The 22610-nt window shown below is 46.3% G+C and overlaps 1 protein-coding gene and 1 pseudogene across 2 annotated transcripts in view; both read right to left on the reverse strand.

Annotated features, from left to right (window-relative positions):
• Positions 1 to 22610, reverse strand: part of KCNH1 (potassium voltage-gated channel subfamily H member 1) — a 297899-nt gene that overhangs the window by 87951 nt on the left and 187338 nt on the right. For both annotated transcript variants that reach the window (XM_016158549.2, XM_016158548.2), the window contains exons 8-9: positions 10583 to 10782; positions 5797 to 6049 (exon numbers count right to left, since the gene is read on the reverse strand). In XM_016158549.2, coding sequence (XP_016014035.1) covers positions 5797 to 6049; positions 10583 to 10782 — 453 coding nt within the window. The remainder of the gene's footprint in view (positions 1 to 5796; positions 6050 to 10582; positions 10783 to 22610) is intronic.
• Positions 11835 to 21356, reverse strand: LOC107517621 (annotated as a pseudogene).

The raw sequence follows: 22610 nt of genomic DNA on the forward strand, positions 1-22610 counted from the left end.
GGTCCCCTACCTGGTGCTTTCTTGCTTTACTGCCTTCCACAGGGTCATCATCTCACCTTTTGCCAGAAAAAAAACACCAGGTAGTGACAGTCTAAAGCAATGCTTTTCAAGGTATAGTCCCCTAATCATCTGCAATGAAATCACCCAAGGGAAGAGAGGGTTTGTTAATACCGCCAATCCCAAGGCTCCATCCTGGAGCTGCAGAATCAGAATCTAGAGGGGAGGGGCCTGGGAACCTGCACCCCGAACAAGCTTTGCAGCTGAGTCTTGGGCTGGCCAAAGTTTGGGCGAGCTTAAAGGCTTCTCAGTCTACTCTACTCACACCAGTCCCTGAGGTGCCCACACGTACTCCTACCTCTAAGGGCTAGACACTCGTACTGCTCCTCCCCCTTTAAAACCCTGCCTATCAAACACTCTGTGGGGCCTTCTGGGCTCAGTCAACTTCTACCTTCTCCATGAACATTTATATTTCTGTTCATTGCAGGAAGTCTATAGAAAGAGGTACCCGTGTTACTTATTGTCACTAATCATGCATTTGTCTCCTCAAATGAGCTGGAACAATCATCCAAGACAAGATTTTCTCTACCTCCTTCCCTCCCAAAGAGGCTAACATCATGTTATGCTGCGATAGTTGCTAAATAAATAGATGCTACATTAATATCCAACCAATGTCAAGAAACCCAAAGAAACTAGCTATCTGAGCAAAGATGAGAGTGTCTTCCAAGTTAGGAACTGTGAGAAGGAGGTGTTCTTTTAAAAAAAGGACTTGATCTGCGAACAAGCACCTACGACTTTACACATCCATTTAAGGAGACTGTAAATCCTAGCTCAGTAGTGACTGGGCTGCAAATATGAAGTTAATGCAAGATGATCTGTGGAGCCAGGGCCAGCCCGCCCGCCTTCCCCATGGCTGCTCCCCTTCCTTGGGCTCTGGCTCACCCACAAGTCAAGAAGAGTTTCCTCAATTTGAAAGCCACACCCAAAAAGACACTGCAAACTCAACAGAATACACCTGTCGTCTTATATCCTCCTCTTCCTCTTCTTCCTCCTCTGGCTCTACTGTCTATCCAGTTGCTGCCCAAAACTCACCTCCCACGTGCTAGAGGGTTTCCCTCCCCTACTGTCTCTGGATTCGGGCTCTTCTTCCCCATCTCCTTCCCACCTCCTCACTCAGGCCCTCATCGTTTCTCACCTGAGCCTCCTAGCTGGCCTCCATGCCTCCGTCTTTGTGTAACCCAGATCATCATGTTACCCTCATATTTAAAACTCTCTGAGTCCCTCATCCCCATAAGATGAAAGTCCAAACTCTTATTCTGGACCACAAGGCCTTCCATGGCCCATTCTCTGCCTCCCTTTTAATTCAACTCAACTCAATTCAATTCAGCAAACAGCCCCTGGTGCCTTCCATGTGCTAGGCTATATCTCACATATGGAGATATGGAGATATGAAATCAAAGGATCTCAGCTCAGAGGAGAGACAGACGAGTAAACATGCAACTGATGCAGTGCGATGGGCTTAGGAGAACCACAGGAGGCCTTGGAAACGCAACCAGTTAGTGGTAACTCCTACGTGGAATTAGTGCAGAACCAGGGCTACAGTTAAATCTCCAGCTCCAGGTCCAGGGCGCTTTCCACTACTCAATGCAATCTGGCCAAAAAGACCTTACCTTAGTCTTGTCCCATAGAATAGAACAGAACAAAACAAAACAACCAGAAAAGACACAAGACGTACTCGGATGGGAGACCACCTAGGAAGATCAGGTGCTGTAGGCATAAAAAATTAAAAATAAGGGATTGTAAGCTGACAAGGTCCTTGCAATCTGTGAGGTCAAACAAGGGTTGCCTTGCCTAAAAAGACATAAAAGAAAGACATAAGATGATCCATGATTAAAACACAAATTAAATATCAAAATGTGAGATCCATAAAAGTTAATACAGAGACAGTAAATCACAGTAAAACAAGATCATTTAAATATTGCATTTACGAGATGGAAACACAGGGAGATGGACCAGCTATACATCACAGTAGAGCTGTGATGAAAGTCCATGCACGACTCATCCACTTTGGTCAGGTAACCCAGAAGTGAGGTAACAACTTACTTGCAGGTGCTGATAGTACCACCTGGGCAGAGGGAAAATGGGGCTCTGTGCCTTTTAATTCTGAGATCTATGACACATTAGGAGAAAATTACTTTTAAAAATATGATGAAAAAAATGTACATGCTAAAGGTTTAAATTTTTTTTCAAAGAGCAAAGACTCTAAATTTCAGAAGACGTTATAAGTGATTTCTAAGAGAACCCCAAAAGGATATTGAGAGGGTGTCATCTCAAAAATAAGGCAGAGAACATCAGAGGAAAAGGAGAGCATAAAAGATTATCTAGCATAACCTGTTCTCAGGGGACAACATGGCTTTCGATACAAGAGAGAGATTGTCTATGTTTGTTGGACCATGTTATCTAAACTGCAGGCTGCGAGCGGGTCAAGAAAGCAATTTAGTGAGTCATGACAGTCAATTTCTTTTGAAATGAAGAAAGTAGAATCTAATAGAAAATATCAGTTACATTTCATGTAGCAAGAGGAAGTACCGAGTTTTATGTATAACTGTGTTCTCACGTGTGTTTATTGGTTCATGAGATAATAAACATTTCACCGAGTGAGTTAGTCAAGAAGGTTTAAAAAAGACTCTTCTCGAACACTTTCATTAGAAAGGGTTTTTTTTTTAAAACATATGCTAAACACACTCAATTATGAATACTGGCCCTTTTCCTCATTCTCGGAATCTGTGCTAAAATTAAACAGAGAATGGGGGTGGAATATTAGAACTGGAAGGAGGAAACAAATTAGCAGAATGTAAATGAGTGGACTGATAAAAGACTAGAGGAGATCAATGGGCTTTGGTCTTTTTTCCTAAAGCCTCCATGATAACTCCTTCTTCACTGGAACACTAAATACACAGTAGCTGCTCAATTATTACTTGTCCAATAGAAGCTCCTGTATGCTTTCTTTCTTAACACTTATCAAGCAATGTGATCATTGCCTTTTTAATAATGTTGGTCTCTTCCACTTGTAGAAGCTCCTTCAAGGCTGGGCTAATGTTTGGTCAATAGCTGCATCTACCTCTGTGGCATTGCCTGGCAAGTGCTCAATAAATTTTGACTGGACCAAAATGAAGGGCATCAAAGGGCAATGAAGATCTAGTTCTTAGATCCGTTTGATGCTTGAACCCCTTTTGCAAGAACAAACTGGTTTCAGTTTATTGAGCAAAGAATGTACTAATTAGAGAAAAACAGCTCTGAACTTAAATTTCCAGAGAGCAAATAGTTTAGACTGTCTTATGCATCTTAGCCCAGAGGTCAGGTTGACTCAAGAACCTGCATCAACCTGTTATGAATAAGAACCTCTTGAAATGTCCTGGATCCTAGGGACACACATGAGATGCCTTTTCTAGTCTGGAGAACTTGAGTGGAACAACCCTTAGAATCCGTAGCTGCTGAGCTGTTTCAGAGGTCCTATCCACGTTGCTAACTGGAGCAGGCAGGATTCTCAGGAGGATCTGAGGCAGAGGGCTGGATTTGGAGAGGCAGTCAATTGACTGAGTAATCAGCAATGAATCAAGCCCTTGTGCTTTCCCACACGAGGCCAGGCTGAGGGGAAATGGAACAGGCCTGAGGCATCATCATTTGCCTTCCCTGATCCTCTGCAGCTCCGTCAGGCCTCCATGCATAGGTGTCTAAACCCATCTTCTAACAGTGCCGCTGTTTAGGGTGGGTAGGTAAGGATTCCCTGAGCAGGAGTATGTAAGGGGGATGGTACTGGTCATCAGCTTAGATTTCTCAGAAAGGCATATGGTGAGTTATCAGTGGGGAGATGGGTAAAAGATGTCCTACACCAAAGGATCAATTCAAACTCAAATTCAAATTCAAAGGAGAGCCCACTAGTCGCTAGTTACCCCCCTTCTCAGCCAGGCAAACACACCGATCACTATTAACAATGGAAAGTCCTCTTTGTCAAGAACACTGATTAAAGGCAGGGATAAATATCATTTCCCTACAGCCATATTAAAGCAATGACTGCACCCTTCATGTGCTCTGTTCCTTATATACAGTCAAACCTCATGTCTCTACGGAGGAGGAAGGCAGGGAACAGCATAGTCTTGTGTGCAGACTTCAATGGACACCAGAAATCCAGAACGCTGATTTTAGCAAAAAGTTTCAGTCTCCACTCCCAACCCGTTCTCTGTCCCAGTCTCCCTCCGACCATCTGCCTGCTCGTGCTGAAGGCATTTAAATCATCCTTGGATTAACCTGAGCAGAATGTAATCAAGAGGGCAAGTTGACTTGGGGCCAGGGGACAAGAGGAGGGCTACACATCATGCACGTCAAGCAGGAATAAAGTCTAGGCCTTTAAAAAAAAAATTATCGAAGTCTAGACACATGGTCTGAATCTCAGTTCTAACTTCAGTATAACTTAATCTCTCCCTGCCTCATTCTCCTAAGAAATCATATGTAAAAAAATTAAAATATACGTCTACAATGTCTCGTGCCCGGCAGTGTACCCAGCAGATTACATAAATCTCCATTGGGACTGCAGTATCGCCAGATAGATTAGAGAAAAGGTTCTGGAGTCTGAGGGACTCCAGGATGCTGGCTCCATGGACCTTGTCAGCTCTGATATCTTGAGAAAGTTCCCTAACTTCTCTGAGTGCTCATTGTCTCATCTGCAAAATGGGATAATATGATCACTTCATAGGGTCATTGTAAGGATTCATTGAGAATCTGTATGGAAACCGATGGCTGTTATTATGACAGCTTGCCCCCTCGAAGAGGTAGACATGCCCCCAACAAAGAGCTGCTTTGTGGCTACGTCAGGCAATCAGATGAATGCTCAGAGGCCACTGATGCTCAACATGCAAAATACCAACAAGTCCCCCACATCCTTGCTCCTCCTCCCACGTCCCCTCTTACGGTGTATGGCAGACCAGCTTCCCTGCTACACAAGAGAGAAATTCAGCAATTCTCATAGACTCTTCCCTCTCCCCACCTCCCAATACCAGATCCTTCATCCTGCAACAGGTTCTGTTGATTCTACTTTTTAAAATGTCAACTCCATTTGCTTCTCTCCATCTGCCTGTCCCACCCTTCTCCCTCAATCCACTCTCCACGCTGCAACCACAGTGATCTTTCTAAAGCACAGTCACACCTCTCTCCTGCTTTAAACCCTTTGATAGTTCCCCCAAATACAATTCCAGCCCTTTAACATAACTTCCCGAGCCTTCCATGATCCGCCTAGAGCTTGGCTCCCCGCCCCCCAGCCTCATCTCTCACCATCTTCCTTCTCGTTCTGCGTGCTCCAGCCACAGCGAAGCACTCGAAGTTCTACAAATGAATCATGCGCTTTCGCTCTCTCTCTCTCTCTGCAGGGATTCAATCTTTAGGTTTCAGCTTAGGTGTCATTTCTTCCAGGAAGCCTTTCCAACACTTGAATGCTGGGTTAGATGCCCCTTCCACTGTAGGCGAACGTCTGCTTATTTGTTCGTCCCCCCAGAAGACTGGAAGTCTCTTGAGGACAAAAGCCATTTTTGTCATTGAAATACCCCACCAGCGAGTGCCTCAAACAGCATCTGGTACCAAACAGGCACTCAAATATTTGTTTGTTGGTTAGACGGACAGATGCTAACACTTGGCCGTGGCCTGTGGAGCAGTCTCTGGTTACAGGCGGCAGCAGCACTGAGTTGCCCGGTAGCTAAGCCAACCGTGGGCATCAGAAGGTTTCCGTGCAGCAAAGGCAACACCTACCTAGGATGGCCACCACCTCGTCGTCCTGGATCACCTCCAGAGAGCCGGAGACCACGAAGCAGAGGCTGTCGACACTCTCTCCTGCGTGGTAGATGAGGTCCCCTGGGGCGCAGTGCACCGTCTGGAACTCCATGGCCAGCGCCCTCAGGCAGCCGTCGCTGGCCAGCCGGAAAGCTGGGTGTTCCTTGAACACTTTGCGGTTCAGGTGCACGCAGATGTCGGCTCTCATGTCCTTGGGGCAGATCTGCAGGACCTGGTTGTGTGCAGGAAGAAACGGTGTCAGGGTCCTCCTTGCTGTGGCCTCCAGCCCACTGCCCCCAAACACCTGGGGGCAGAAGCAACCCCCACCAGGCTAGACCACACTCAGTGTGCCGGAGGACAAGACAGCCTCAGTCTCTGTCCCTGCAGAGCTTCCTCTCTTTGGATGACAAAAATCTGTGCTAAATGCTCAGAAGAGGAGCCCAAGAGCCAGGGGGCTGGGAAAATGTGGGATTGTCCAGGCGGTTGGGGAAGTTCCTGTCCGAGGAGGTGACACCTGCGTAATGTGTCAGAGGGAGCCACGTAGAAGAAGAACATTCCAGAAGAATAACAAAAGTTGTGAGGGAAACTGAACAACAGCCAGTGTGAATGAGGGGGCGGGGGGTGGGGAGATGAGGTTTCAGGAGATGCCACATGGGAGAGCCCCTGAGACTCTAGGTTATGACAAGCCTCTGATTTATTCTGAGTGTGATTGGGGACACACTGGAGGACTTTGAGCAGGGAAGTGACAGGACTTGACCTACATTTTAAGAGAATCATTGCAGCTACAGCAATGAGCAGAACCCTAGCATGAGCAGAACCAAGGAATGGAGTTAGGTCATTTCCGCAGGAGCCCAGGTGAGAGGTGAAGGGCCTTGGGCTGGGACACTGGCAGTGGAGTGAGGAGTCATCAAATTCAGAATATATTTTCAAGACAAAGCTGACATGATCTGCCGATGGACTGAATACGAGTGTGATTTAAAGAGAGATACAAGATAATATTCACTGAGCACTCGCGACGTGCCAGGCATTGCCGAGTACTTCAGAGCTGTTCATTCATTCATTTTTATCGAGTACCTTCCTGCGTGCCAGCAATCACTCCAGGCTCTGAGAATGCAGTAGTGAACAAAACAGACAAAAATCCCTACCATCATATAACTTACCATTTAGTGAGAGTAGACAAATAATAAGCAAAATAGTAAAATGTGCTAAAAGGTGCTAAAGAAAGTAAAGGAAGAAAGGAGAGAAAAAGTCAGGGAGGGTTGTGATTTTACATTTTTAAGTGTTACGTGCACTAGTTAACTTAATCCTCACATAAACTCTAAGATGTAAGCGCTATTATTGTACCATGCTAGAGACGAGGAAACTGAGGCACAGGGAAGCTAAATAACTTGCCCAAAGTGGCACAGCCAGGACATGGCAGAGCGGAAATGGCGGAGCTGGGATCTCCAACTCGGTAGTTGGATTTCAGAGCCCAGTTTACACAGCGGGCACTTCCTACATTATGTGGCTGCCCAAAATAAAGGGGCTTGTAATTTGGCTCTCAGCGTCTGGGAACTCAAGGCAACATGGGAACTGTAAGAGACCCTGTGGGCTTCATCTTCTGAAGAAATGAAAATTTCTCAGCTTGTTCCAGAGAGAGAAATATTTCCCCGGAAGAAATATTTCCCCGCAAGAAACCATTGTGTGGCCTCTCACACAGCAAGCATTAAGTAACACAATAGGACACTTTCAAGAAATTCAGAGTGTTCCTACAATAATCTTTTCTCTCATCCTGGCCTGTGAACAAAGCAGGGGTTATAAAATCAAATGTGTTCAGTGAAGACATTTTTTTTTGGGGGGGGGAGGTGCTGGTTAGTTCCCCACCCCCGCTGCTTGGCCTGAGACCATTCTCCTCTGCATCCGGTGTGCACCTCAGAATTTGGAAGTCCCTCAGTATCCTTCAAAACTCAGATCGAGTCGCACCTTGCCCTCGACAGCACTGCTCATATCCCAGCCCGCGGGGATGCCCCTGTGCTCTGCATGGCGGCGTGGCCGTGGAAAGAGAAGGACGCACGCAGTTGAAATCCCGGCTCTTTCCCCTCCAGGCGACTCAACGGCTCTACTTTAGTGTCTTCTGTCACGTGCACGCTGCTGACATTGGCTTGCGAGGGTTACGTGAAGCCATATCTACCGGTACACTTCCCCCAGCACAGCGCCCTGCCCCCTCCCGCCGTGTGCCTCTGCATTCTTGCTCCGAGGTTGTAGGATGCTGAGGAAGTCAGCATGTTCTCTGGGGGAGGGGAGAGGGGACCGGCCAAGACAGAGGAAAATTCAGGCTGCCCACGCTTGGGCAGAGGGCTTGCTAAGTGCCTCCCTCCTCAAAGCTCATTGAAAACGAGACTCCCGTAGCGATGCCGATTTCATTCGCGTCCTCTTTACAAGCAGAACACCGGCAAGTGAGGAATGGCTCACATGTCATGTCGAAACTGCGCCCAGTGGTGTGAAACCAAGATTTATCCCCCAGGTAAGTCCACCTTTAAATATCTGCTTCCCCCTGCGCTGCGCTTTGCTGGCAGAGGCTGCTTGTGAACGGGGCCTTGGCATGGAGACGGTGTTTCCTTCATAGGCCCCGTTCCCGGAGCCTCTGGGAGGCGCGTGCGAGGACAGGAAAACTGATGCGGAGGAATTACGAAATCCCACCGCCACTGGGCGTCTCCGCCGTTCTTCTGTTGGCCCCGCACTGGCCTGGGAGGCGGGTCCTGAATTCCCCTCTCTGAGGGAGGGTGTCAGCTCAAGGCCCTGTCCTGGGCCATCTTCCCTTCTGCTTGGTTCTGAGGAGAGACCATCCCTGCTGATGCTGGAGGCCTCGAAGGCCACAGGGAGATGTCGCCGGAGAGGCTGCTGGAGCCTCCCCAGGCTGGGCAGGACCGCGGCTCGGCCGAGAGGACAGGCTTCGGGGACAGGCAGACCTGGAGTCAGTTTCCGGCTTTAGCACTTAGTCACTGTGTGAACTTAAAGCAACGTAGTGCTTAGCTTCCTTCTCCAAGTCTGCATTTCGAACTCGCGCGTAGAATTCTTCTGCGGATTCTGAGCGGTGCCCCGTGGAACATCCTGGAGTGATGCCAGGCGCACACGGTGCCCAGGGCAAGTGAGCTCTCACTCCTGGTGTTCTCCCGGCCGCACAGCGGGGGGTCGGCCTGGGGGCGGCTTTGAGGTCCAGAAGACCTAGCCCAAAGGGCCTTAGAGGTCAGCCCTGTCTGTTAGCACTCACAGACAGGGAAACCGAGGCTCAGGAGGAGAAGTGACGTGCTCGAGGTCACCAGCCAATTACCAGTAAAACCGGAGGAGTTGGCACCACTGCCCTCCCCCATCCCACACACCTGGCCTCCTGGGTCATCGCTGACCATTCTGATCCAGAAGGGAGGGGAGGGGAAGGTGGGGGAGGCATGGGAACAGGGACGGGTTCCCTCCCCAGCAGTTGCCTGCCTGGAAGAGCGGCCCCGAACAGGCGAGGCTGGGCTCTGTACCGAGCTGCCACAGTGTCCCTTCTTTCACCAGATGACGACCTGGGGCAAATCCCAAGCCCTCCAGGGACAAGAGACAGCAGGGAGGGGAAGAAAGGGCCCGTGCTGATGGCACTGCCCCCCACAGGAGCCACCCGGCTCAGCCCTGCATGAGGCCCGGGCAGGTACTGAAGCTTCTTCCCCATGACCAGCTTTACAGAGGCCTCCGGGCCGCTGGGGAAAGGAGCCCAGGGCTGAGAGATCAAAGCTCCTCTCTGCTCCGTCAGTTGCCAGGTGCCCACAGGACCCACGGCCTTGTCGGGAGAGCAGAACGGGAACCGCAGTCGCAGCCGCGGCAGGGGACGGGCCCGGCCAGGGACCACGTCCTGCCTGACGCATGCCTGGCCTGTCTGAGAAACGAGGGCAAGTCCGTGTGGACTCGTTCTTCTGTCTGGTGTGAATTTAAAAAAAAAAAAAAGAAGAAGAAGAAGGAATAGTAGGAAAAGCATAAGCTTCGAAGTCGGACGAAATGGTTTCAAATCCTGGCTTTGCCATTCTTAACTGTGACTGAGGGTAGTTAATAAAATTAATTGGGCCTCTGTATCATCCCTCAGACAGAAATACCAGGGCCCCCTCCCCCTCCCTAGGGCTGTTGTGGAGCCCAACTGAAGCCTGAATGCAGGGCCAGGCGAGGAGCGAAGGACAGTAAACATCTGTGCTTAACCCACGGTCCAGATCTGGAAGCTGGTGCTGTTATTATGTTACTGTTGTTGTGGCGGATAATAAGATTTCAACAAAAGTATTGTTACTTTTAAGTCGGGATCAGTTAAATTTAATTCAAAAAATTTTCCTTTTAAACTGTCAACTCTTATGCAACAAACCCATAATGAACAAAATGTCAAAGCTTTGAATGAAGACAGGATCAGTAGCAACGCGGCGTCATCTTATGCCATCTTAGAGCCTGAGGCTAAAGGAAAATCAGAAATACGGATCACCTCACGCTGAGTGACCCTGATTCTCATCATCACACAAGTTTGGGAAATTCTGTCCTGGACAGTTAAACTTCCAGTTCCTCTTCCCCGGGAGATACACCCTGTCTTTCCAGTTTCTTCAATAATGACTCTTACTTGCTACTCCTGGAGCAGGGCTGCTCCGGAGGCAATCGGAACCTGTGGAAGCAGGTCCTGGAAACCCCAGACCACCCAGGTGGACCCCGGGGCGCAGCCGGGCTGGAGGAGCGCTGCCCTAAGAGAGCCTCGCCCGTCGCCCACCTCCCGCCTCACCTTCTCTGTGTCGATGCCTCTGGACATGGACCAGGTGGACACGATGTAATCCATGACCCGCTCACTCAGGCCCTTTGGCACCTGGTAGAGCTTCAGGAAGTCCCGGACGCTGTTGAGCATCTCGTGGTACCTGTTGGTATTGGCGTACATCTGTTGGAAAATGGTCGTCACGTTCCCGAAGATGGTGGCATAGAGAAGTGCTGGAGGCAGGAGGAGAAGAAACGGCACGTGAGCGGTTCCTGAACCAGGGCCCGAGGATGCTTGCCTTGGCCAGAGCAGGCCAGCGGCCAGAGCTGCCCTCCCCGGGATGGACTGTCCTGGCCTTCTCAGGAGCCTCTGGGAGTGGGCCCAAAGGAAGAGCGTCCTAACTCCAGGCCGCTGGGACAGGGCTAAGGTGGGCAGGCGTTGACACGACCGGGCCAGAGCTAGGATGCAGGAAGCAGCTGGAGCGTGGGGCAGTGACTGCTCCACACATAAAGCCGCATGAAGTGTGAGCCACGCCTGAAGCCACCGATCAAACGTGGTCCTATGTGCTCGGCACCAGCCCAAATCCAAACCTGTCAGCAAGTAATCTTTATCAACCCTGCCGCGTCCCAAGCACTGTACGACCCACTGGGGCCATTAGGGTGAATGGGCCGCTCAGTCCTGGCCCGCGCCCAGCAATGTCACGGAAAGGCAGGCCTGGAATATGTGATCACAGATAAAAGAAAATAGTAGCTAGTCTGTCGAGAGCAATGAAGGGCGTCCTAACTTTGCTTCGCACTTAGTGTTCCGGTGCGCGTTACCACCACGGTCCACTTCACTGTCCTGTGGCTCCTGGGAAGAACGTGCGGCTTTGCTGTGGCGAGAATAAGATGAGAGCCCCTCTGAGATGTGACAAGTACATATTCTGTGCTCCTCTCACTCCCCCCACCTGAATGTCACAAAGGAGGACCACGATGTCATCACGAAACCCCACCTTCTACCTCTAACCCCCATGGGAGACGTGTTCTGTTCTATGGACCTACGGAGGGAACCCTAGTCAGAAGCAACGAATTAAGGACAATGGAAAGGAAGCAGGTAGCTCAACTTCTAGGATGTTTAGTGGGACAGAAAAGAGACACTCGAGGAGTGGGTTTGGACATAAGCGTCCTAAGCCCCTGGTATTCTCTGCTTACCCTTAATCAGCTCTCGAGCTCCCCATTCTCCTCAGCTCCCCGATCTCTAGAGCCATCAGCCACACTCCCCCCCCCCCATCTCTCTCATGTCTTTTTGGGACATCCACTCCAGGTTCCAGAAGCTGGAGGGGCACCTAACATGCCTGCTACCAAAGGGGAGTGATGAAGGGAAAAACTCATCCCTGCGTTAGCCGGGCATCCGGTAGCCGAGGAGATCAGCTTCTGCAGCGCTGTTAGACCCTCCCCAGCACACCTGTGATGTTCAGGGGGCTAAGGAGACCTGTGGCTGCTCTAGGAAGACGGTCGTGACTCATAAAATTACTTATGTGGGAAAATGCACCCCAACTTCTAATCACCTTGTAGAGTATAGTTTACTCCTAAACTTGAGAAGGCTGAAAAAGTTTTAAAAAGAATAAATAAATGGCCAGTTCTGCAAGTATATCAAAGCTTAGAGGTAAAGAAAGAACTAAAATGAGGCCTTTTGTAACAATGAAAAAATAATTGTCCTCCGTTGGTAGTTTATGAGTCTATCCAAACTGAATGTGTTCTGTGAAGAATTCCAGAAGATACGTTAAAACTGAATTTAAAAAAGACTCTATCCTCAAACCTACATTTGTCTCTGTGCTCTCAATTCTTAGTAGAAGAATTGGGCCTTTTCTAGCCCTTCTCGTCTGGGAACTCCGTTCAGCAATGATGGGGACACACTGGTCATGGAAGATGTGTTGATATGGATGGAGCCACACTGACATCTTTTTCCCCCCTTTTATGCCAAATACAGAAAAAGAAAGGCATGCAAAAGCATGAGATGAATGAACACACAGGGGGATTAACTATCGATGAAAGAAACAAATCAAGGAAAACCATGATAAGTGAAAAGAGACTTCTTAAAGATGGAGGTAGGCTTTCAAAGTTTATTGGTGAAAGATTTTCTTGGTCTATCTTTTTCCCCCCAGTTTCATCGAGATATAATTAACGTAGAACATTGAATTAATTTAAAGTGTATAACACAATGATTTGATACATGTATATTTTGAGAAATGATTACCACAATAAGTTTAGTTAACATCCATCACCTCACATAGTTATTGAGTTGTTTCTCTGATAGTTTCTTCCCCTTCATCTTCCATTCTATTTCCCAGATCTCCTGTTATTCAGGTGTTGGATTCCTGGATTAATCTAATTTTCTTATTTTTCTTTCCTGTTTTCTATCACTTTATGAGGGATTTCTTCAACTTTTATCTCCATCTCCTATTCTATTTGTTTAATTTTTATTTTGCTATCATACTTCTAATTTCCATGATTTTTTTTTCTCTAAAGGTTTCTTTTTAATAGCATTCTGTTCTATTTCATTAATGTAATACCTTCTCTTATTTTCTGAGAATATCAGTGATGGATGGATTTTGTAGTTTTCTTTTCCATGCTTGGTCTTTGTTTCCTCATTTATTTGTGTTTGAGCGCCTTTCACATTAGAAATATTTGATAATCCTTAGGTGTCTACTTATATTTAAGAGTGGGGCCCTAGGAAATTGATTAAAAGCTTTGTGCTACAAGTGGGGTTGTCAACTGTGAGACTGATCGTAGGATGACTTGGCTGGAGTCTACGTTAAAGAATCCATGGTGTCATCAACTTTAGGGTTGTCCTTTTGGACTTCCCAGAGTTCCCGTGGAAGCCCTCGATCTCCGCTCTGGAGAACACTGGCGTCATTCAGCAATCGAGTAGGGAGGATGACGGTCCCAACATTTGGAGTAGCACCTTTGCCTGAAGCCCTGTTTTCATGTGGGGCCCCTGGCTTCCAATGTCTCTTGTGTCCCTTTGTCCAGAGACTCTCAAGAATAAACAAGTCTTCTGCGAGCGGAGTAGGCAGTGACCCAGCTTCATAGAAGGAAGATATTTGGGGGTGGGGTGGGGGGCGGGGGGTATCTAAATGCTTCTTAAACAAATTTTGAACCAGCTCTCTTTTGCTTAGCCCTCCTTCCCCCTCACTTCTGACAGCACTTATTGCCATTAATGCCTGAGTCTTTGGGGGGAGGGGGGAGGTGTCCAGCTGTAAATCAAATTATTTTTTTAGATTTCCCCTCTGCCACCTTAAGAGCTTTCTTGAGTCTGCCAAGTCAATCGCTGCTTTCCAATTTTCAAATTTTTGATTACTCTTCCCTCATCTTCTTTGCTTTATGGACTTATGTCCTAAACAAATCCATTCCTTTGCGGTCACTTCAGTGTGGTTTCAGGAGTGATCAGACGTAAATGTGTCTATTCAGTCAGCCATGTTTAATAACAGTAATATGAATGGCCTGCAAAGGTGACCAGGAATTGCTGGCTTTGGCCCAAATTGACCCCTATGAAACCGAAAATGTTTTTAAATCTTCAAAGCCAAGAGCTCAGAGCAACGTAGCAATAATAAATAATAACATTACCTCAACGTGGGTATTATCCCCATGTAGCAGAGAAGGAAACTGCAGTCCGAAATCAGAAATAGTATGCAGGGAGGCCAGAACCCAGGCTCTCTTGACTCCAGCGCCACACCACACTAACTCATCCATTTGCAAAGGTCAGTGTGCATCATGATCACTTGGAGGGCGTTTAACACAGTTTCGGGGCCTCGACCCCAGAGTTTCTGATTCAGTAGGTCTAGAGAGTTCATGTTTCTAACGAGTTCCCGGGCAATACCGTCATCGCTGGGAACTCTGAGAAGCATGGCGCTATGGCCTCTGTCTTCTACTGCGACTGCTGTTGCATTTCAGAATGTGTCGTCAAACTCTATAGACATAAATGTTGGTTTTGATTTGTTCTTCATGGTCGAGGCTTGTTGGATTATTCACCAATTTCTTTTTTAGAGTTGGTTTAGGCAGATCGAAAGGAAAGGGTGGCTTCTCTAGACGAAGCCTGTTTCCTGAACAAAGACAATATTACACAGTCTCCGCCAACCCTGCTGGTAACACCGAGGCAGTACAAGCCCTTTCCAATTCCTGCCTTAAACCAGATAGATAGTCCCTGAAATCCAATATCCATTAAAATCGTGCCTTACTCCTACTTATTTTTATGAGACTTAATTTCTTCATTTTTTTTGAAGGAAAAAACTATTCAATATAAATTTCCCTTGAAGTAAAATCACCAGTCTTATGATCCTTAATTTCCCATTAGGACGAACTTCTCATTAAGTCAGGTAGTGACACTGGGAATCAGACCTTGGGGCGAAGGTCATTAGCACGACAACATTGGCACTGAGAGCCCGGAGCAGGCCAGATACACCCTCTCACTCCCGAGACAGTGATGAGACGCAGCAAGAGGGCCTAAAAAGGCAGAAGACCTCCAAAGTCAAATCTTTTGTTTTCCATGTGAAGAGCAGCCCAGTCAATCCTGAGAGATGCCCCCACTGACTTATGTATCCACAATGCTATCACAAAGATGGGGTCTTCAGTTATACTCTCCTGGATTCTAATTCCAGCTCAGCCACTTAGAGCTGTGTGCCCAGAGGCAAAGTACTTCTTTTTCCTTCCGTTTCTGGTAGTCCGACAAAAGGAAAAACACCTGCTCAGACCCCTGGGTTGTTAGGGGACTTAATAAGATGCCATGTGGAAGAACCCTGACTGCCGAGCCAGAACACAGAGACCCTCAACATTATCTTCTCTTTCAGTTAATGGTCTTGGAATCGACTGTTAGGAATACACACTTCAGAGAACATTTCAATAAGACAGTAACCTGAAGGGCGACTATTATCTTTTCATTACATAAACAGACTCAAAATTTATCATTACAGGAAAATGTTGGAGTCCAGAGGAAGACGTTTTAAACTAAGCTCCTCGGGCACAGAGGCCTTCAAAGGAATCTCTAAGATTCATAAATACTAATAGCTTTGACACATCTGCTGAAATACTGACTACTTAGTGGTGTTGAATGAAGGCATTCATGATTTAGGAAGGACTAAATAGTAAGTATAAGCCTGTGGGGGGAGGTGGAAGAGGGATGGGAATAAGGCCCAGGAACTAGACTTGGTCCTTATCCCATTTCATCTGTCCTACATGACAGCAACACGTCTAATTTTGTCAATGTAGTGGTTTTGGTCTTTGCTGCTGTTATTGCTTTTGCTTATTCTAAGGCGATAATGGTGGAGTGGGTGTGAGGATCATGTTTATATTGGCATGGTAACGAGCAACTAACTTAAAGTGCCATTTCCTGTGATTTGAAATTCATAACTATGAATCTTGTTGTCTGGGAAGAAATGGGTAGTTAACAATGGGGAGGAAAGGAAGTAGCTAAGTACTCATTGCCATTCCAACAGATCAGTGTGCGGCACAGGACAATGCAAAGACTGCTCTGGGGACAAAGAGCTGTGAGTTGGAATGCTAGTTCCACTACCGGCCTCAGCATAATCACTCGGCCTCTCTAAATTTCATCATATATGATGAGTTAATAATTATCTCATAGTTTATTTTTTAGTAAGCAGGATAATGTATATAAAATACTTATCACAGTACCTGCTATGTAATAAAAGCTCCATACACAATAATAATAATAATTAAAGCTGGATGGTTAAGAACTATCTCTAAATTTTCTAGGTTCTTAATTCGACAAACGTAAACTGAATACTTGATGAGTCACGTGCTATGCTGGGAAGCAACATGGTATAATGCAAATAACTTGGGCTCCGAAGAGAGAGAACCCTGGGTTTCAATGATTGGTCCTGCCTCTAATTCAAGTCCTAAGAGCCTCAGTTTCCTCACTTATAAAAGGGAGAAGATAAACCACCTCTCAGGGTTTCTGCGAAGGTTCGATGAATTAACATGACGAATGCCATGCACAACGATGGCATGAGGTAGGTCTGAAATCTTGGTTTTCTTTCTTGAACCATGCAGTACTAACATTCATCCATCAATCACCCCTAGATTCTAGTCCCCTAAACTTTGGCTTTGTGTGGGTACATCCTACTGTGATATGGAGAATTGTGCTTTTCTTAAATAGAAGACTTCCTGGAGTCTTCTCCAGAAATTGTGGCATTAATTGGGGTCATTTCAAGGGTACTTTCCTTTGCATTTGGTGGGTACTCAGTAAATGCTGTTGAGTAACTAACTACTGAATAGACTGTCCCAAAGAGGCAAGTTCACTCAGGTTCAGTGATACAAAGTAAGAGTTCTGGACCTGAATCAACATGGGTGGGGTTTTCCACACACCACCACCAATTCCCCCAACACCAGGTGGGTGTCCTACAGTTCAGCTCAATTCTGCTAGCAGCAGATTCCACAGCTAAGGGCTCAGTTCCATAGACTGACCTCCACTCCAGAAGCCGATCGTAAGTCCAAGTTGTTATCTGTGCTTCTGACCAACTGGCTAGAAATCAGAGCTTCCCAGAACCCCCTCCTTGCGTTTGCTCAATTTGCTAGAGTGGCTCACAGAACTCAGGAAACCCATTTACTCACTAGATGACTTGTTTATTACAAAGGATGTTAAAGGGTACCAATCAACAGCCAGATGAAGAGATACGTAGGGTGAGGCTCCAAACAAAGGTGCTTCTGTCCTTGTGGAGCTTGGGGCTCTGCAAGGTGGCACATGGATGTGTTTTGTTTTGTCAACCCGGCAGCTCTCCAAACCTGTCCTTTTCATTTTGATGGAGGCTTCACTGCATAGGCAGAGTGATTAAATCATTGGCAATTGGTGATCAAACTGATTCTCTGTCGTGAGGAACCTGAAAATTCCAACCCTTTAATCACATGGTTGGCTCCACTGGCAACCAGCTCCCACCTCTAGGTCCAGGTCCAAGGTCACCTCCTTAACATAACAAGAGACATCTTTATCACTCTCATCACAAAAAATTCCAAGGGTTTTATGAGCTCTGTGCCAGAAACAGGAGAAGATCAAATACAGTATATGATTTTTATTATAAATCATAATATCACACAAGGGCTTCTCAAAGTTAGGTCTCAGACCAGTAAGTAGTTTCAACAGAAACGGAAATTCTCAGGCCCGCCCCAGACCTACTGGATCAGAATTTCTGGAAGTAAGGCCCAAGAATTTGTATTTTTTTCAAATTCTCTAGGTAATTCTAAGGCTCCTTAAAGTTTGAGAAGCACTGCTTTATGCCTTACTGATCCTCAGTATTTCTCTACTAAGTTTTAAGTATAATGCCATACCCCAAGGTAGGTAAGATGGTCAGAGGGGGAGAAAAGATCTCGACCAGGCCATACCGAGGAAGCAGAAAGAGGCTATGAAGGAGGCCGCCCTTTTCCTACCAGACAGAACAATGACAAAGAAACCAAAGAGAATGAGAGAGCAACCCCACCGGCTCTCGACATAGTGGCCCTGCTTCTCTGTGGTTTCATTTTCCTCGATTCAGTTATTATGGTAAGCCATGGCCCTAAAATAATAAATGGAAAATTCCAGAAATAAACAATTCATAAGTTTTTAATTACATTCCCTTTTGGGCAGCATGATGAAATCTTGTGCCATCCTGCTCCATCCCGCCCGGGATGTAAATTATCCCTCTGCCGGCATCTCCACACTGTAGGACAGCCTGCTTCGTGGCTGTCTTGGTTATCAGACTGACCATCACAGTATCACAGGGCTCGTTTTCAAGAGTAGGGATGCTGGCAATTTCGATATGTCAAAGAGAAACTATGAACTGCTTCCTTGAAGTGAAAGGGTATGTATGTATAGGAAAAAATATGGTATCGGGTTTGGTACCATCCGTGGTTTCGGGCATCCACCAAGGTCTTAGAACTATCTGCCTTAAAATAAGGGAGGACTGTCGCACCTTGATGCACGCGACAGTGATGAGAATGACAACTCAGCTCTAAATTTCCCCAGCTCTATCCCTCATTCCTCCTCGAGCTGTACGGCTATTCCTTGGGCACAGAAAATGCCCCCCAAATCAGAGCATATAAAACACTCACACATTCCCTACTATATAACAAGAAAAGCCTGAAAACTCTTATTTAATATCCTGCTAAGAATAGCACAAATTCCTATACCACATTGAAACTCTGCTGTTTTGGCGAATGCCACTTAACAAGCCAAATTCTTCGGAGAGATAGAAGGTCATTTTCAGGTGCTTCTCATCTGTCGAATAAAACAACAGCTCCCACTGCATGCTCACCGTTAACGACATAGCACCACAGATAAAAGCACAGCAATTTCCACAGGCAATTACTTCTGCAAATGAATCAAAGAGGTCAGACACAGGTTAGAAAGGTCGCCAAATAATTTGCTACCTCCGTTGATTTTGTGCTCGCTGAGTTCTTGATTGCAAAGAGACGGCCACTTAGTTACAGTTATACTTGGCTAAAGGTAGATTAGCTTCTAGGTTTGCAAACCTGCGTCTTGCTTTACTTCATGATGACAGCCCTCAGTTTTATATCTCTCCAACATGAATCATCAGATCATCTAATTAATAAAGTCATTTAAAATAACATATGATTTTCAAAGCCATTTAACCTTAATTGGGCTCATTTTCCAACGATAGTTATATCTCGTCTGAAATTGTAAGCTTCGCAAAGCTCAAACTCCATTTTACTCCTGCATCTCAAAATGAAGAAAAGAAAAAAATTCAGAAGGCACTACTGTCACCATAGCGAACTAAACTGGAACATCGCAACGACTGCACAGAGTGCCTATTACGGAAATACCTCTCCCAACAATAATAAAAAGAAATTAAAATCACTTTCTCCACTGTCGACGACTCTGATCTCGGCACCTGACCTCAGCATCTGTCGATAGTCCTCACTGAACAGCCATCAATCTCTCAGTTTGTTAAAGCAGGACTGGAGTTTTTCAGTTGCTAAGTGACACTGTAGGTCATACTGCCTCTCTCCATGTTGCTTTCAAAGCAATAATTATCCAGAAGGATAGAGCCCCCAGCTTTCTACTACACAGGATGCCAAGAAGCAGAGAGTCGTAAACTGTCATACAAGACAGAGGTTTCTTTCTTTCATGAGTCAGTGGTCCTAATTCCGACTGCTATAGCTGTAGGGCAAGTGCATTTGTGACTCTTTGGGAATAGGAAAGCCAAATATTCGATTAGCGAATGAATAAATTAATAATAACAGTAATAATAACCAGTACTTATATAGCTTTTATGATGTGAGTCATTATTATAACCACCTTGCATGCATGATTTATCTTAATGGTAGATACTATTATCATCTTCAGTTTACTGATAAAGGATCTGAGCCAAGAATGTTTGAGTGACTTCCCCAACATCACACAGCTTGTACGTGGCAGAGGGGGGATTCACACCCAGGCAGGCTGGCTCAGAATCCACTCCACAACTGCACCAGACGCTTCTCTAAGCACATATCTACTGTGTGCAAGATACTGTTCCAATGATTCATATTTACTGACTCATTTATATCTCTGAAAAGCTCTACGAGATGAGGACTATCATTACCTTTATTTATAGATCAGCCACAGAGAGGTTAAGTAACTTGGCCAAGGTCATACAGCTGGTAAGTACGAAGCTGGATCCAAACCCAGGCAGTCCAGATACAAAGTCCTTCACACGAGAGTTTCCAAGCCCCAACACCATCGAAATTTCACTTCTTTGTTGTATTAAGAATAAAAACGCTATTACAATCTTGGTGTAACTGGTAGCCACAGACAGTCGACTCACCAATCACAACTATCTATGCTACAGCAAGTCTTACACGAAAACCTAACAACACTTACGATTCTGTTGGGGTGAAGTCCCCAAGTTTGGTGGTGGATTTCCAAGAAGGACTAAATAGAGGAAAGCAGAGGGGTACAGGAGCTAGTCCTTGGCTCTTTGGGTGGGTGGGTATCCTGGGGCTTGTATCACAGCTACGTTTACCAAAAAAAAAAAAACCAAAAAACAAAAAACAAAAAACCCAAAACAAACAAACAAAAAACAAACAAAAAAACCAGCTACCAAATCCATGAACCATCCAAGTAATACTGCACAATTCTTTTTTTTTGCAGTCTTTTGGGGTCATAACCACCTTCTCCTTCGCCGTTTGTTTTTCTCTTCTTTTCATCTTTTCCACGTTCTCCCTCCTCTTCGTCTTCACTCTCACGCTCTCCATCGAAGTCTCTACCACATCCACTTTCCTCTTCCTCCCCACTGACTTCATCTTCATCGCCAAACTCTTCCTCCTCACCTTCTCCTCCTCCATCGTCCTCTTCCTCCTCCACTTCGGCATCTGAGTCAGGGCCTTCTCCGGGCTCTCAGTCAGAGCCATCCAGGTAGGTCGGCGGGGGCGGGAACCTGAAGACACTCTCGGTAGTCACTCAGGTTAGTAACCTCCCAGGTAAACGTACCCAGGCTTTTCCGACACTCTTTTTCAAAGTTTCCATGGTGCTGATACTTTTCGGTTTATTCCCACTGAAGTTTAGATGTGTGAGATTTAGAAGTTTTTCTGCTAGCCTGTCCAGACGTGCAAAGATTCTGTTATCACTGAGCTCAAGGTTTTTCCATTTAGGTAGTTTGGGGAGATTTGAAATTGAAATCAAGCCTACATTTATTAAACTGTAAGTTCACAGATTCAGCTGTTAATTCCTCAATTTTCCCATCCTTCGATTTGCAATTGCCCAGGACAAGTTCACGAACAGGTCCCTCAGCTACAGGTGGATCCTCATCTTCCCCTAACTTACCTTTCGGCAGCAAGGCTGTTCAAAGGGGGCTGCCAGGGTACATTCCCAGGGTGAGTGGAGCCCCAGAGCCAACTTACTCACAGGGGCGTAGAGAAACCAAGGAGGGAAAGAAAGCTGGAGCCCAGCGCTAGTCTCACTATTTAAAAAATGTTTAAGGATAAGAGTATGATGTCTTTATAAAATAGGTTATAAAACAACAGGCTTAGCCAAGAAATATTTAATGATAATTGGATACCGAGGATTAAAAAAATAAAAGAGGGAGAAGAGTTAATTGAAGAAATTAGTAACTTACCTAATGATGAACTTTTTACCAGCTGAGAAGAAATAATTGTAGGCTACATTTACATTTTACAGAGACTAGAAACTCTCGCAGTCTCCCCACCCCTTTTCTCCCTTGAAAGAGGAACGATTAAGAAATAGTATGTCGACGCAAAGGTCATATTTTTCATGGAGAGAGATGGCTAAGGAGGGCTGGCCAGGTGTCAGGAGGAAGAAATGGCACCTTCATGAGGGGTACGAGCAGCTTAGCTTTGAGTGTCCTTGGGTTCTACCCTGACCCTGTCCTTGTATGCACCCTGCATTCAGGATTCGCTCCATGGATGTGCCACCCATGCAGTCACATGGCCTATGGCCCTAGGAAGGTCCTATGCTTGGTTAAAGGCCCTGATGTCACCGTCTTAAAATTTTTAATGATTTTTTTTTAAACAAAGGGCTTAGTATTTTCATTTGCGCGAATCATGTTGCTGATTCTGCCTGTTCTACATCCCTATCTTTGTTCATGTTGTTCTCCCCATAGAAAGATTTTCTTCTGCCTATCCCTCCCTGTCAGAACCTGACCCCTCTTTCAAGGCCCAGCTCAAACGCTATCAAGTCTTGGCCAGCCTCCACAAGCCTGAAGCAGGCTCTCCTCTGGGCTCCCAAAGCACTTTGCTTTACTTCTGTTTTAGCACTTGTCACACATAACTCACAATGCAGTTATTTGCAAACATGACTCATCCTCCCCACAGAAAGGACGGGCAAACCTCTCTCAGATGAAGTGGGAGGTATATTCTTTCACCTCTGTTGCTCCTCAGTGCCTGGCACAGAGTAAGATCAATGCATTGTTGATGAACCGAATTTCACTCTCTGTAATAACACGGTGATTTCTTGGCCACCAGCAGCTCCTCTCCCTGTGAGCTGCTCCTGGCCGGGCCTGGTTCTGCTGACTGTGCCACGGTAACTTCCGGCTACCTCAGAAACTATGGTAATGTGTGAGAATGGGTAGCAGGCGGCC

Source organism: Rousettus aegyptiacus, unplaced genomic scaffold (genome assembly GCF_014176215.1).
Source record: "Rousettus aegyptiacus isolate mRouAeg1 unplaced genomic scaffold, mRouAeg1.p scaffold_m13_p_17, whole genome shotgun sequence".
Lineage (NCBI taxonomy): Eukaryota > Metazoa > Chordata > Mammalia > Chiroptera > Pteropodidae > Rousettus > Rousettus aegyptiacus.